Source organism: Mesoplodon densirostris, chromosome 19 (assembly GCF_025265405.1).
Source record: "Mesoplodon densirostris isolate mMesDen1 chromosome 19, mMesDen1 primary haplotype, whole genome shotgun sequence".
Taxonomy (NCBI): Eukaryota; Metazoa; Chordata; class Mammalia; order Artiodactyla; family Ziphiidae; genus Mesoplodon; species Mesoplodon densirostris.
The window spans coordinates 14409761-14426368 of NC_082679.1; the positions used below are offsets into that span (position 1 = coordinate 14409761).

Here is a 16608-nt window from a genome sequence, read left to right on the forward strand (position 1 = left end):
CATTTAAAGGGGCTCCAGAGACACCATGAATTAGGCTGTTTACATAATGACGATTAAAAAACAGTATGAGGTGCTGAAAACGAGGTTTTTCTTAGAGAGTACTGCATTCACCTTCTATAAAAATGTCAGCTTGTGATTACAGTGTTGGGAGAGATTTCATACTGTAAGACACTTTTTAAAATAATGCGATTCTTGATTAAAACCTGTTTTGTGAAACCCAACCACAATGAAAGGCTTGTTCAGGTTTCGACTCCCAAGCCCCCACCCAACTTGACAAGGGGACAGGGTGACATGCATGCATTTGTTTGACCGGCGCTTCTGGGACGCACCCCCTCTTGGGCCCTGGGGATTTAGTGTTCTGGGAAGGCCGCTGTGAGGAAGAGAAATTACGATGGGATCTGCAGCTGAGTAGGAGACAGTGGAAGAGCTGAGGGGAGGGCCGTGCAGGCAGTGGCCATGGGAGGAACAAGGCCCGACAGGAAAGAGCACGCGCAGGGCGAGGTGAGGCCGGGGTGCCCAGAGCCCAGGCAGTGAAGGGGGGAAGGCGGATGAGGTCACCAGGGACCAGGCCAGGCAGGGCCTTGACGGTGAGTTAGCGCCTTTCATCCCGAAGCAAGCAACCATTTTACCATCTGGGCTGGCTATTCACCGCCTGTGCCCCCAGACGCAGTCTCTACCATTTTCTGCCCTGGAAGGTGGGTTTCTACAGGCTGTGCGACCTTCACTGGGTTCCCCTGGCCAGACTATGGGAAGGGGAGAGGAGAGAGGGTGGAGTATTTATTTCTCTTCACTGCCTCCCTGCTGGGCTCGGATGGTGGCAGTGGCTGTAGTCCTGGGCCCTTTACTCAACAGCCACAGCTTCTGCTGCGCAGCCCCTCTCCCAAAGCCATAGTTCTCCCCAGTTTCCAGAAACTTCTCCCATCCCCTTCTGACCTCATCCCTGGGGGTGGGGTAATGGCTCCCTGCTGTTGCTGGTCCCTGGATGTCTCATTTTCCTGTACTGGTTCCCTTAACATACCCACACCTATTAGTCTGTTCATTAATCCCTCAGTTAAAACCCAGAGTGGGGGGCACCTGCTTCTGGCGGGTCCCTGATGAATGCAGGTGCCAGGCTGACAATCTGTAAGGATCACCGTGGCTGCCCCATGAAGAAAGGGATGGACGGGACCAGAGAATGTGCAGGAGACCATGGAGGGAGCTACTGCAGACCCAGGTGGGTCAGGCCAGACCCCGTGCTCTCCATCTCCACAGTTCACTGGCCAGTGAAACCTTCTCTACAACCCGGGAATGTGTGTGGGCAGGTGCCACCCACCTGGGCTCAGCTGACGCCCCAGAGCCAGCACAGGTGTTCAATACTGATTAAAGTAAACTTGAACAGACAGACCACGAAGAAACAGATTCCTACCAATGTGGAGGTTTGACAGAAAAAGGCATTTCCCGGTGGAGAGGTTCTTCAAAGGCCACACAAACCAGGCAGCTTTTCCTCTGTGGGAAACCCTGTGGGCGTGGCCTTGCCTCCAGGCAAGGGGATGGATAAGACAACCTCGCCAGTCTCTCTACTCTAATTAAAGCCATGTTCAGACTGTACTTTACAGATGTGAATGGCTCTGCAACTTCTTCATTCAGGACGTAGCTGCTTATAGTGACAGATTTGGGCTCTTCCCATAGTCCTGATTCATGATTTTAAGAATTATGAAACTGCAAGCTGCTGAAGGTTTCTGGACAATCAGAACAGCTGGTCCCTCACTTCCCCAGCAGGAGGGATGGGGTTTCCCCAGCCCACAGGCTGCAGGGATGCTGGTGCGCTATGCAGAAAGTACTCACTTGAAGCGAGCGGGAAAGGGCGACACCTCCTTATGCAGCCAGGAGATGGTGTGACCACCAGGTCACCTGGTCGCTGTACCTCAGTATTTCTAGAACACTCACAATTATTTATTCAACAACTATCTTCTCAGGGCCTACAATGTTTGGGCCAGGCATGTGTCTAGTTGGCAAAGGCGCCTTTGCGGTCCTCTACATGGCAAGCGCCGGGCCAGCATAGATGTATGAAGGTGAGTATGACGTGGGGTTACCCTCGAGGGAGGCGAGAGTCACATCAACAGTTTGTTCCTACAGGGTGATGAGTGCTGAGACAGAAACGTGTTTGGGGACACCTTTGGAGGGGGGGACAGGGGAAGGTCTGTCCAGAGAGCAGCTGCGTGTGGGGAAGGAGAGGAGGGGAGGAAAGGGGTTGCAGGAGGGGCAGCTTTGGTTGTATCTCTAACACTTTCTTTCTTCAGAAATAAAGGGAGAGCTGAAGCAAATATGGCAAAATGTTAACATCTGTTAGATTCGGTGGTAGGCACATGGGTGTCTGTTATATTATCCTCTGTACTTTTCAGAACGTTTAAAATGTTGCATAATAAAAATATTTTAAATTAAACTGCAAAAAAAAAACCAAGAAAGCTTTGTGCGTCAGGAAAAAAGAGATCGTTCTGGAAACCACGTGAAGGCTGGCCTGGAAAGGCAGGAGGTCAGCCGCAGGCTCCTGCAATAACCCAGGTAGGAGAGGGGAGCTCACAGTTAGGAGAAAGGGGAGAAAGGCCCACCCAGCAGCCCCCTGCTTCTGATGTGCTACAGGAGGGCTGTCTCCTTCTGTGTCTGTGTGTATGTGTGTGTGAGCTCGAGAACAACTCCATCGTTGCTCACCAGGGCTACCTTTGAGCTGCTGAGGAACATCGACAGCATCTAAGTAACCTCAGGCCCACATGGAGCCTGGAGGTGCAGGCCCTTGTAGCTGCTGCTCCGTCCCGGGAACAAATGGGTGGGGGTGAGGGAGGGGGGATGCAGGCCTGGGCCTGGGCCGTGTGAAGGCCCTGCCATGCGGTGTACTGGCTCCCAGCGGCCACTGGGCAACACATCTAGCCTGGTGGTCAAACAGCACGTCCTGCATACTGGAATCCACCTCCCTTCTCTCACACATTTGGCCAAGAAGAAAGTGGTACATTCTGGCAATTCCACTGAGACCACCCAGTGTACCTACGCACATACCCTTTGGCCCAGTACTCCATGCTTGGGACTTTATGTATCCCAGCTGTGTACTTGGACGCGTGTGCAATGACAGTCTAAACTAGGTTATGGGGACTTCCCTGGCAGTCCAGTGGTTAGGACTCAGTGCTTTCACTGCTGAGGGCCCGGGTTCAATCCCTGGTCAGGGAACTAAGATCCCACAAGCAGCACAGCATGGCCAAAACACAAAAACAAAAAACAAAAAACCCCCACAAAACTAGGTTATGCACTGCAGGGGGAGTGTCATAGCAGGCAACAGGAAACAACCCAAACGCCCATTGATAAGGGATGCGGGGAGATTCTCAGGCGTCCACATGATGGACTAATATGCAGTCATAAAGAAGGAAGAGGCACTTTACGGACTGGTGTGCAAAGTTCTCAAAGGCTGTTGAGCGAAGAAATACAGGATGCAGAACAGTGTGTGGGATATGGTACCATGTGTGTTAAAAAGGTGGAAAAGGAATACTTGTAAGCATTTGCCTGTATGGCCCGAAGGTATCAGGATACGTGAGAAATAGCTAATAGTAGCTGCCTCTGTGACAGGCAACAGGATGGTTGGGGGTCAGAGGTGAGAGGCCAGAGAGCTTTCCATTTGTCCTTTGGGGGCCGGCCCGCCCCCAGGTGAGAACTGGTGCCTGGGGAGGACGCTGAATGGGTCTGTGGCTTGTGGGGGGCCCCTGCCTGCCCTGTCTCCATCCTACCATATTCCGATTTTCCTGTGCCTCTCAGCCCATGCGCCCTGTGCCCAGGCACAGCTGGGGGTCTTACTCTAGGATGGGCACGTGATCCCAAGCAGGTCAAGGAGCCTCAATCCTGGGGCTTCTTTTCCTGGGAAAGGAAAGCTGTCTTTTTGCTGGATTTGCAGCTGGGAAGATGTTAAGCTTGGAGCTGCCAGCAAACAAAGCGACAGTCAGGGAAGTGGAGCACATCCAGCTAGGCCTGAACGTGTCATTTATGAGAACCAACGTATATAACTGCCTTTTTGAGGTGGGTTTTCTGTCACTTGCAACCAAAAGATTCCAGGCAAATACAAATCCCTGATGGTTTGCTTATGGAAACTGGGGTGACATGCCCCTTTCTGGTTAAGAATCACTCTCTCAGAAGGTGTGGGAAGGTGTGAACAGAGCTCCCCTACTGAAGCACAAACAAGAAACGCAGGAGGCAGCCCATCTGGGCCAGCTGTACCCCTGCTCTCTCTCTGCCGCATGCTGCCCGGATGCTGGAAACCAGCTTCTGTGACCGGTGCATGCAGGGGTAGGGTGCAGGCACGTACCTGTAGCAGACGCTATCAGTGCAGGGCTTGTGGACTCGGACAATGATGAAGACGTGCTGAAAGTGGGAGCGGATGTTCTTGGGGGTGAAAGGCAGCGCCCCGGGCTCCTGGAAGATGATCGTCACGATGTCGTTTCCTATGTGCCTCTTCCTCAGTAGCTGGAAAACGGCGGGGAGAGGAAAACGTCATGGTCGGCTCAAGGCTCACGATCCGCCCCGTCACCTCCCTGCCGACTCGTCTCCTTCAGTGCTCCCCCTCGCTCACTGTGCTCCAGCCACACTGGCCTCCTGCTACCCCTCAAACCCTCCAGAGACATTTCCTCCTCGAGGCCCCTGCCCTGACTCTTCCCGCTGCCTGGAACATTCTTCCCCCAGATCCCCACATGGCTCACTCCCGCCTTCCCACCTTCAGGTCTTGGCTGAAACGTCACCCTCCCACAAGGCCTTCGCTGACTGTCTTATCCATGGTGTCACCCCCTCTGCTTTTCTGCCTTTATTACTTAACACTCGTTGACACTTAGCGAACAGCGGCTTCCCCTCTTCCCTTTGTTTCTTGTCTGTCTTTTCCCACTACCACGTCAGCTCCATGAGAACAAGGGTTTTGTCTGCTTTGTTCGCTGCCCCCTGCTGTATCCTCAGCGCCTAGAGCAGAGCCTGGCACACAGCAGCTGCTCAAGAAACATCTCTTGGAGAAGCGCATGGGCTGGCGGCTTTCGACCTGCTCAAGGCCACGCTCACAGACAATGGCAGAGTCAGACCCGAGACCGCTGGCAGGGCCCATCCCTGCCGCCGCCCCTTCCCCGGACACCTGAGTTGAGAAGGCTGGGGCAGCGGCTTCAGAGCAGCCCACAGGAGCCCTGTCCTTTCTCCCCTGCCTGTCACGGTCTCTGAGAAAAACTGTCATCTTTGTAGGCGATGATGTACTCACGACATTTTACTCGTTTGCTGAAATTACATTGTTCTTATTTGTACAAGTTTAGTCTTCATGTAACTGTTAGGAGTCCCCGTTGGCTACGTGAGGTCCGCAGGTGGGAGACACGTGCAGCTCTACATGAGGTGGCCCGCGGTGTGAAATCCAGTCACACAGGCTGGCACAACTCACACTGTTGAACAGTTAGCTCTTTATGTGTGTTTTACACTGGATTGAATTAAATTGCTAGATAAAGTACCCGTTTACTGTGGCCGGCCCTGTACTAGGCATTTTACGTCCACATCTGAAAGCTGCAACCTCATTTCATCTTTTTTTAAAAAAAATATTTATTTATGTATTTATTTTGGGGCTGCACTGGGTCTTCTTTGCTGCATGCGGGCTCTAGGGTGTGTGGGCTCAGCGGTTGTGGCTCGCCGGCTCTAGAGCGCAGGCTAAGTAGTTGCGGTGCACGGGACGTGGGATCTTCCTGGACCAGGGATAGAACCCGTGTCCCCTGCATTGGCAGGCGGATTCTTAACCACCGTGCCACCAGGGAAGTCCTCGTTTCATCTTTACAACAAGGCTGTGAGGCATTAATTCATCCTACCTCCTTTTACCGATGAGAAAAGTTAGGTGCGCGGGGGTTAAACGTCTTGCCCTAAGTCACACAGTCATGGAGGGAAACAGCCAGGATTTGAACCCACTTCTGCTGGACTCCACAACCCAAGCTTTCCCCACCATGCCTCCCAGAGTTCCAGGAGTAGGTTTCTGTCTGCTTCCTGTGCGCCTCCCGTGTCGGGCCCTGACTCAAGCCCCAGTTTCATGCATGAGTGCAGGGTCCTTTCCCAATGACCCTGAGACATGGGTGCTATCATTCCGCCCATTTTACAGAGGAGGGATCTGAGGCTCAGGGAGGTGAGATTACACAGCTAGGAAGTGGCAGAGAAAGAACTCCAACCCAGGCCTAATGACAGCAATGCTCTTACAGCTGCTATTAGGTGAACCTTCTGAAATCACCGATATTTGACCATTTTCGGCCAGTAAAATCTACAACATCACCTGTACCAATGGAAAAAAATACATACACTAAACCATAAGTCTGTGGGGTTTCTGTTCATTAGAAACTGCTCCCAGACTGAGCATGCACGGCGTGTCCAGGTGAGGAGGCTCCTGGCAGTGGGCGTCAGCTGTTGCACCCACCTAGCACCTCCTCCTCCTCCTTCTGGCAGCCGTGTCCATCCCCTTTGGGAAAGCACCTCCCTGATCTCTGTCAACGTTTCAAGCTGAGCTGACCTCACTCGCCCTCTCTAGGGGTGGGCATGTCCTTCAGGCTTGGCCAATCAGCCCATTCCATCCCTGCCCTGGGCCTGGCAAGTGAGTGGTCCAATGAGATTCATTCCTGAAACATTTCTGGGACTTCTGCAAGGCACAGCTCTCTTTCTCCCATGGTAGCAAAGCTGGTGGGATGTAAGGCGAGGGCTGCTGGGGGGCGACTCTGCACTACTTGGGAAGATCTGTGAATAAGGCCACTATGAAGAAAAGCAGAGGTGAGAAATGCAAAGAATTCCTAACATTGTTTGAGCTCCTGGATCCAGCCATACCTAAAGCTAGCCCCCTCCCAGTACTTGAGAATTACCTAACCCAGTAAATCCCATTTTTTGCTTTTGCCAGTTTGATTTGTGCTTCTATCACTTGCAGTTGAAATAATGTTGACTGATTCACTTTTTTTTTCCCCATAGGATCCCTGGTGACTCAAGAGACTCTTGAGGGGAGTTGGGGTAGCAGGATGGCCAAGGAAACAGAAGAAAACTGACAGTGAATGACACCTGACCTAGTCTCCAACCCCCAGGTGATGAGACCATGATGCAGAGGGTCTCCAGGGCCAAAGGCCTCCACGTGCTGCACAGGATGGTGCCAGGAGAGCCAGTGCCGGGCAGGCAGCCAGCTAACAGCTGTGGGGAGGGACAGCGCCGTGGGTTCAGCTGTGCACCCACCGGAAGTCACTTGGGGCCCCCACCCTGGGCCCCACTGACCTGCTGCCTGTTGTTGGGGGTGTAAGGGAGCAGGGTGGAGACGTGGAACATGATCTCATAGTCCTGGTACGTCGTGTAGAGGGAGTGGGTTCCCGTGGAGTCAGCTGAAAGAGAAACACCAGTTAGCACCACGTCTCCAAAACCCCTGGGCTCCTGCCATATCCCACATGCCATCTGTGTTAGTTTTTTTTTTTTTTTTTTTTTTTTTTTTTCGGTACGCGGGCCTCTCACTGTTGTGGCCTTTCCCATTGTGGAGCACAGGCTCTGGACGTGCAGGCTCAGCGGCCATGGCTCACGGGCCCAGCCGCTCCGCGGCATGTGGGATCTTCCCGGACTGGGGCACGAACCCACATCCCCTGCATCAGCAGGCAGACTCTCAACCACTGCGCCACCAGGGAAGCCCTGTGTTAGTTTTTAACTTGATGTTTTCACTTAACTCCACCCTTTAAAATCCAGTAAATTTAGATAAAAAGGAAACCGTACATTAAGCACCCACCAGACTGGTAAACATTTAAGGGTCTGACAGTGCCAAGGGCTGGTGGGGATGTGGAGCAACTGGAACCCTCTGTGTGGCTGGTCAGGTGTGTAAATTGGTACAACCACCTTGGAAAACTCTTTAGTAAGATCGACTGAACCTGAAGATAGGCTGAATTGATGACCCAGCACTTCATCTCCTAGGATCACAGCCTAGAGAAATTGTACACAGATGCCCCGGAATATGGGTACAAGTATCCTCCAAATGTTAGTCCAAGGAATAGATAAACAGTTCATACTGTGGAAAAGTACATGGCCGTGAAAAGAAATGAGTCACAGCCACCACATGGGCAAATCCCAAGAATACAATGGCCAGACACAAGGAGCACAAACCGTATGATTCCATTCACATTATGTTGTCAAACAGGCAAAACGAATTATATTATTTAGAGATGCACATGAAGATGGCAAAACTATGACGAAAAGAAGGAAATGATAATCATAAGAGTCAGAATACTGTTCATCTTTAATGGGAGGGCGTTATGACCAGGGAGAAACACCTGATTAGGGGCTCCATGGGGGAAACTGAGGCACAGGGAGGGAGTGACTTGCCCAAGGTCACGCACACTTCAGTGAGTGGTGGCGTCTGGACTGGAACTCAGGCTATCTGACTCCAGAGTGTTTCCTTAACAGTATTCAATGCTGCCTCTTATGAGTTTCAAAATTCTCATAGGAAACAGACCCAAATCCCTAATCTTTAGCCCTAAAGGTCCTGCATGGTGAGGCCCCCGCCTGCCTCCCTCACTTTCTCCTTCACATTAATTCCCTGAACAACAGCCTTTAGACCTCAGGGCTTTTGCACATGCTGTTCTTTCTCCCTGGAACGCACTTCCTGCTCCCTCTTTGCCTATTTTATTCCAACTCATCTCTCTCGGGTCACATGCCATGTTCTTGAGGCCCAGCCCCCACATGAGGCTGGGTTCCTCATATGTGCTCCTATCATCTTGAACTGCTCCTTCCTGCCCAGGGAGGACAGCCAGGAGGCTGTTTTTGCTGGACGCGTGAGTGAACCCACAAACTGCACTGCAAGTAACTCCAGGGTGTCACACTCACCCCTGGAAGCCTACTCCTTGGCCTTTTTGAGCACTGAGGTCCACCAGCTTTATTTAACTGTAGGTGCAGCGGAAACAGCAGTAAAACAGACCGAGGAATCCCTATTCTTGTGGGCTTCCATTCTAGGGGAAAAGCTTTGACAGGTGAGGTCACTGACGCCTTGGTTGGCCAATGCCAGAGCCAGGTGACCTCCAGGTGGCTGTGAGGCCATGGCAGCCCTTCCTGTTAGTTGGGGACACTGACCAGGAGCACTGTATACCCCGGAGTCCTTGTGCACACTGGGCACCATGCAGACGTCTGTGGCTATGACCCCTCAGGACGTCTCCCAGCACACACGTGCACAGGATCTCAGAGGACGTGTCTAGGAGCGCAAGGGCTGACACACAAAGCAAGTGAGTCTTCAGGCTCTACTAGAATGAGGTACTGCTGTCCAGAGTGGCTGCACTGCCTGCACTCCCAACGACGGAGTCCTCGAGCTCCCGTCGCCTGGAGTCCTCACCTGGGTGTCACCAGGCCTTTGGGCCTTAGCTCAGGGGATGAGTGTGCAGTTGGGACCCACCCTGCTCCCCCCGCAAGGCCACCCGCCACTGCCACTTACTCTTGACGTCCAGCTGGGCGGCGTACTTGGTGAAGCCCTTCAGGCAGACCTTCTCTCCGATGAGGGATAGGAACTCCTCAAAGGCCGGCCCGGCCTCCTCGTTGTTGTACATCTCCTCCTCCGAGCTCTGGCCGGCCTTGCAGTAGAGGATGCCCACTTTGTGTTTCCGGCAGAGCTGCAGAGGCAAGAGCGGCATCAGGGAGGCAGGCCAGGCAGAATGGAGGGGGGCACGGAACAAAGCAGGCTCTCTCGGGCGTGGAGCCCGGGGAGCTGCCGGGGTCACACAGGAATTCAGTGCCACAGCCAGAGAAGAAAAAAAGCAGGGGGGCACATCCCAGTTGTCCCTCTCCCACCCTGCCATTCCAGGGAGGCACAACAAGGTGCTGGTGCCGCCATTCTCTCAAGGGAAAGACCTTGGCCGGCTTCCCACAGTAGGTGGACTGGACCTGGCTAAGGTTCTGCAAAAGGAAATTCTGGAGGACTCAGTCTAGTCAACATTGTTTTTTAGGGGATGAGCCCTTGATAACCATGTTTTTTCTTTTTTTAATTAATTAATTTTATTTATTTATTTTTGGTGCGTTGAGTCTTCGTTACTGTGCGCAGGCTTTCTCTAGTTGAGGCGAGCAGGGGCTACTCTTCGTTGCGGTGCGTGGGCTTCTCACTGTGGTGGCTTCTCTCATTGCACAGCACAGGCTCTAGGAGCGTGGGCTTCAGTAGTTGTGGCTCGCAGGCTCAGTAGTTGTGGCTCATGGGCTCTAGAGCACAGCCTCAGTAGTTGTGGCGCGTGGGCTTAGTTGCTCCGTGGCACGTGGGATCCTCCTGGACTAGGGCTCGAACCCGTGTCCCCTGCGTTGGCAGGCAGATTCTTATCATTGCACCACCAGGGAAGTCCTCCATGTTTGTTTTATGTATCCCTGATTCCTCTGTTCACTGGTGACTGGACCTTCGACAGTCACGTGACCTAAGTGTGGGCCAGTCAGAGGCTCTCCTGGGACTGAGAGTCAGCTAACTGGGGCCTGCATGTGCCTATAACCCTAACAGTAATTCTGTGAGCTGTGGGAGGGCCAGAGAAGCAGAGGGAGGCAGTGTGCAGTGAGGGAGAGGGAGCACGCACACACACACGGGAACCTGGTGGCTGTTTTGTTCCTAGACTATTTCCCTCCTAAGACCCAGTCACATTCTGGCTCTTGGTATCCCTAGAATTTGATAGGAGACCACTGCTTTTACTGGAACTAACCTGAGTGGGTTTCTGTTCTTTGGAGAAAAAAAACAAGTGACCAAGACAGAAGGAGGTACCGGGAGTGGGGCTGCAGGCTGCTGCCCCAGTGCCCCCCACCCCCCTCCCTGGTCCCCGGCTCACCCCTTGCTCGTCGAGCTTCAGCAGCTGCTCCGTCACCTTGGGAGTGTTGAGAGCCAGCCGCAGGCAGTGGATGTTGAGCTCGGGGATGACATACTCCAGGGCGTCCTTCAGGGGCAGGCCCCGCCCTGTCCCATGCTTCATAGCTGTGGGTGTGGCGTCCTCCAGGATGGAGCCACGCAGGGTGGTGAGCTGCTCGAGGGAGAGGAGGGAACATTAGGAGGCTCTCAGGACTCGGGAAGGGATGAGAGCACATGAGGGTGTCCTGTTCTCAAAGTGACATGTGGGATGGTTAGTAGCCTGGGCTCTCGGGCCAGAAAGCACTAGGTCTGGACCAACTTGAACTTGCTGCCTCCTGGCTGTGTGTTCTTGACCAAGTGACTGCCTATCTGTGAGCCTCAGCTTCCAAGGACTGTTGGGAGAACTAAATGAGACAGTGGATGGAACATCCTTCATTTGTTCAACGAATGATGAAAAAAGAAAGACCCCTGTCTTCCTGGAGCTGACGTGCCGGGGAGGAGATGGATTATGTCAGGTAATAAGAGGTATAATGAATAAAACAAGCTCCACAATGTAGACACTCAAACAAACACTCTTACTGTCATTATCAGAATAATATTATCTGTACACTTATTACCATAAGCTCCTATGTAAAACACCTGCCTGCCCCGGACACCAGTACCATCTTGGATCTTGAATTGTGACACTGGTTTTCAACCTGGTTTCCTGATAAAATCACCACCAATGGTTCTGACTCGGCTGGTCTGTGGTGGGGCCCAGACTTGTATGTATACATGCACGTATGTATGTATACACACACTTACATATTTGTATATTTGTATACTTACACACACACACTCACTCTCTCTCTCTGTCTCTTTTAATACTACTCAGGTGATTCTGATGTGCAGCCAGGGTTGAAAACCTTGAGTCAAGCCAATCATGGCCATCTCATTCCCCTTTCGCAGATGTTGCTTTCCAAGTTTTTCCTACAGTTAGCTACATGACTAGTTCCAGGCAATGAGATGGGATGGAATTCAGCTTGGGGAGGATGCCTAGAGCAGATTTTCTTCCCTGGTAAAAGGAAAGCCCCTTTCCACCTGCCCATTTTTTATAAGGACACTAGTACAAGGATAAGATGTTTGGAGCTGTGGAAGCCATCCTGTGATCATAAGTAAAGAGACAACAACAAAAAAAATTACACAGACGTCATGTCCTGCTATTGCCTACCCCCAGACTTCCTGTTAGATAATTAAAATAACACCATATTTGTTTTAGCTATTGTTAGTCATGTTTTCTGTTACTTTGCAGACAAAGCAATTTCTAACAGATACGTCTTAATAACGAGTCACATTTATGAAGGCACAGTTCACTGCACTGTATTCCAGGAATGATAGCAGTTATCTAGGTATAGGTCTGTTCAGAGGAAATTTTACGATCTCCATTTTACAGATAAGAAAACTGAAGCTGTAAGAGGTTAGGTGCCTTAGCCAAGGTCACCACAGCTAAGTGGCTGAACCAGGATTCCAACCCAGGTCTGACGTCTCCAAAGCTCATGATTTCTCTCTTTGAAATTGTTTTTTAACTGTGAAATATAATCCATATACAGAAAAGTAGACAACACATATAAGTACAGCTCAAGGAATTATCACAGAGTGAATACCTAGGTATCACCACCCAGACCAAGAAACACATTACTAGCCTCTGGAAACTCTTTCGTGCCCCTTCCCACCTCCCTAACGGCAACCCTATCCTGACTTTTCACACCATAATTTATTTCTGCCTGCTTCTGAGCTTCATGTCGTTTGTGTTCTTTTCTATCTGGCTTCTTTCTCTCAATGTTATGGATGTGAGATACGACCATGTGGCAGTAAGAGGCTGACGTTTTTACCACAATGGATTTAATCCATCCTACTGCTGATGAGCTGGAAACTGCTTCCAGCGTTTGACAACTGTGAGCAGTGCTGTTAGGAACATTCACGAAAGCATCTCCTAGTGCACATGGACACATTTTCGTCTGGGTTTATACCTAGGAGAGAAATTGCTGAGTCACCAGGCATGTTAATCTTCAATTTTACTGAACTGCCAAATCGTTTTCCAAGTGGTTGTACCAATTTACACCCCGCCAGCCCTGTCTGAGAGCCCCTGCTGCTTCCCGTCCTCACTATCACTAGCTCAGGCTTCCATCTACGCTGTGCTGCTGGTCGCCAGGCTCTGCTGTGCTCTGGGTGAGGCACAGCAGCTCCAGCACCACAGCAAGAAGACTCCCTAGTCTGCAGCAAGACAGGGAAAAAAATCCTCCCCCAAGGGGATTGCACCCAAAATACACTTGGGGCTACGGTTTAAAGACTAGGGAGGATCAGCGTTAACTGGAAAAACACGCTCACCCCAAGTCAACAGATGCAAGAGATGGCAAAAATGACGTGTCATGACACTGCCTCTAAGCATACAGCCTAACCCTGCCAAACAGGACCTGGGCAAGAGGCACGCGTGTTAGGAATGAATGATCTCATGGTTGGGAGTTCCCAGTTCTGGCTTTGGGAATTAATAAACAAATCTCTCTTAGGATAAGCAGGACAGTCTTGAAATACATCACGAAAAACTGTAATATGGATGCTCTGCCCTGCCAATCTGGGGGGCCCTGGGATTGTGAATTTCGATTAATGCACCAACAGGATCAGCGCCTTTCTATCCTGCTGACACTGCCCCACAGTGCCCTCTGCTGGGGCCAAGAGACAGCGTGGACCAGAAATCCTCATTCTCTTCCACACTCGAGACAGGTGGCCTACCGTCACATTTTTGGCTCTGAAGACTTGACCAAAAGCCACTACTTGAAAAGCTCCCAGCTTTTCCTTCTCTGCTGGCGATAATAAGTAGGGCACTGGCAGGCTGCAACGTGTGGCCACCTCTGCCCTCCACCTGGTCCTGTCCACCATCATGTCCTACCTGGACTGTGACAGCAGCCTTTTCCTGGTCTCCCTGCACCTGCCCCCCGCCCCCACGCCAGTCCATTCTTCCCGCAGCAGCTTGAGTCAGATCGTGTCTCTCCTCTGTGCAGAACCTGCTGACAGCGTGCCATCTCTCTCCCAATAAAATCTACACTCGCAGGACTTCCCTGGTGGTCCAGTGGTAAAGAATCCGCCTTACAATGCAGGGGACGCGGGTTCGATCCCTGGTCAGGGAACTAAGATCCCACATGCCACGGGGCAACTAAGCCCACACGCCACAACTACTGAGCTTGCATGCCTCAACGAGAGAGCCCACCTGCCGCAAACCACAGAGCCCACGTGCTCTGGAGCCTGTGTGCCACAACTACAGAGCCCACATGCCCTAGAACTGCACACAACTAGAGAAGAGAAAAGCCCGCACGCCGCAATGAAAGATCCTGCATGCCTCAATGAACATCCCGCGTGCTGCAACTAAAACTCGACACAGCCAAAAGAAAAATTCAAAAAAAAACACACCCTTGCCTTTAAACAAAACCAAACAAAACTACACTCGCTGCTCAGGCTGCGAGACCCTGTGTGCTCTGACCCTTGATGACATCTGGCATCATCTCACTGAGCTGTGAAAGGGATTCAGGGCCACATCAGCAAGGAGGTTCCCATCAGCACAGGTTGTTCTCCACCAGCTTACCGACTCAGATGCATCCCTGCCTTCCCCTGTGCTGCGTCCACCCTCCAAGAGCTCTTCCTGGGAGGTCACTTGGGAGTCAGTCTGCCTCGGTTCAAATCCCGGCTCTAACCCCTTCTCTAGCTGTGTGACTCTGGGCAAGCTGCTGAATTTCTCTGTGCCTGTTCCCTTATCTATAAAATGGGGAATAACAGTGCCTGTCGCAAAGGGTTATAAAGATTCAGTAAGATAATCCATGTACAGTGCTTTTTTACCACTGTATCTGGCATACGGTGAGCACTCAATATATGTGTTAGCCATTATCACATTACACACGTTGAATGTTTTTACACAAAGCCATATGTGTAGTTAAAAATTTAAAGAAAATTTAACCTTAATAGGAAGCTACAGTTTGTTTTTCCCCCACTTAACAGTATGCTTTGGAGATTACATCACACAATCATTGGTGCCTACTGAACACAAGTGAGGTCCCAGATGAGGTTCTCTACTACACTTGCTTTTTTCAGTTAATACAAGATTCTTCCTTTTCTACTTTGTATACATATATACTGTTTAAATTCTTAATGAGTGACTGTTACTTTTTCAGTAAAGAAAGAAAAAAAAATCTAAACCTCTAACCCTAACAAAACTAAGGCTGTCAAAAACTCATACTTGGGGCCAAAGGGAACCCACCGAGCCTGCTGGGCCAGAGTCCCTGGCTAGTTGGCATCCCTTGTGTTCTGCCGGCAAGGGGCTCAGGACAGGGCGGCCCTGGCCTGGAGCTTGTCCTGTCCAGGCTCAGGGTGGGTGGGGCTGATGTTTCGGCGTGTGGTCCTGAAGCCCAACTCCAGTCTGTTCCCGCCCCAGCGGGAGGCTCAGAGCTGCCAACACTCCCATCCCATCTGCTGGGAGATGTGAGCCCACTCGGTCTGCTTGGCGGCCGGGGGCGGCCATCTGGGGCAGGCCAGCCGGCTGGCTTGGAAAACAGCCTGGGCCCTTCGCTCTGGCCCCCCTGCCTTGGTTAACTGGAGCCCGAGACGTGTGTGTAGACAGGAGAAGGGCAGAACTCTGACCACAAGCTGAACCTTCGCTCCCCAGAAAGGCCCTCTGACCTTTCGGGAAACAGTGACAGCACGACAGCAGCGTCATCACAATATCTGCCGCTCAGAGCACTCACTACCCTGCAGCCTTGTGCTATACCACCTGTGCGTGCCGGTCCAGGAGAACCTTCCCGCCTTTCCAGGACACAAGGAACAAACAGTACGAAGTCTATTTTACAGATGAAGAAACTGAGGCATCCAGGGATAAAGCTATCTGCCTGAGCTCACAAGACGAGTGAGTGGCAGAACCCAACCGAACCCCAAGCTGTCTGTTCCCAGAGCCAGAATACAAACTCAACCCCACAGGGAGTGGTGAGTGGTTAAGAGCACGGGCTGGGGACACAGGCAGTCTGGGTTCATATCCTGGCTCTGCCACGGGGGGACCCTGACGAGTGACAGCCCTAGGCCTCAAGAGTCCTCATCTGTAGAATGGGGGGAATGGGACCCACATCATGGGACTACTGAGAGAATCTGAAGGGTCAATGCATATAAAACACTTGGAAGAGTGCCTGGCAGGAATATGTGCTACAAGTGTTAGCTATTCTTATTACTACTGTCATTACTACTTTTGGGTTATGTGACTCTCTGCCTCCATGGCAGGAAGGCCTTAGGAAGGGGCAAGGCAAACCCTGTTGGCCACTGCCCCTACCTCCAGATGACAGGATGACGAGGTCCTCAGGCCGTAGTGCCCAATAGGCAGCTCTGCAAGGGGCTGGGGCCAGGACTGAGTACACGTGTGGCCTGCATGTGTGTGAGGGCAGAGAAAGGCCTGCTTGTGGCCGTGAACCTCACGGTGGGCCAAAAGTCAACAGGGCTGACTGAATGTGACAAGGGGACAGGAAACTGAGACCTCTCCCGATGGCTATCCTCACTGGGCTCTCCCCAAGTGCCAGGCCCAGCACTGCCTATTTTATATGGGCAACCTCACCAAGCCCACACTATGGTCCTGTGAGAGTGGGATTCCCATGGGGGAAACAGAGGCTCTGAGAGAAGAAGCCACGTGCCCAAGGTTTCATAGCTGCTGAGTGACTGTGCCAGGCCTGGTCCTGCCTCAGGACCTTTGCACTGGATGTTCCCTGTGTCTGGAACGC

At 51.8% G+C, this 16608-nt stretch overlaps 1 protein-coding gene across 11 annotated transcripts in view; it reads right to left on the reverse strand.

Moving 5' to 3' along the window:
• The window catches only part of SIPA1L3 (signal induced proliferation associated 1 like 3), a 241749-nt gene that overhangs the window by 73419 nt on the left and 151722 nt on the right, over positions 1–16608 (reverse strand). For all 11 annotated transcript variants that reach the window (XM_060085448.1, XM_060085446.1, XM_060085449.1 and 8 more), the window contains exons 5-8: positions 10809–10997; positions 9449–9623; positions 7264–7367; positions 4322–4479 (exon numbers count right to left, since the gene is read on the reverse strand). In XM_060085448.1, the coding sequence (XP_059941431.1) occupies positions 4322–4479; positions 7264–7367; positions 9449–9623; positions 10809–10997 (626 nt within the window). The remainder of the gene's footprint in view (positions 1–4321; positions 4480–7263; positions 7368–9448; positions 9624–10808; positions 10998–16608) is intronic.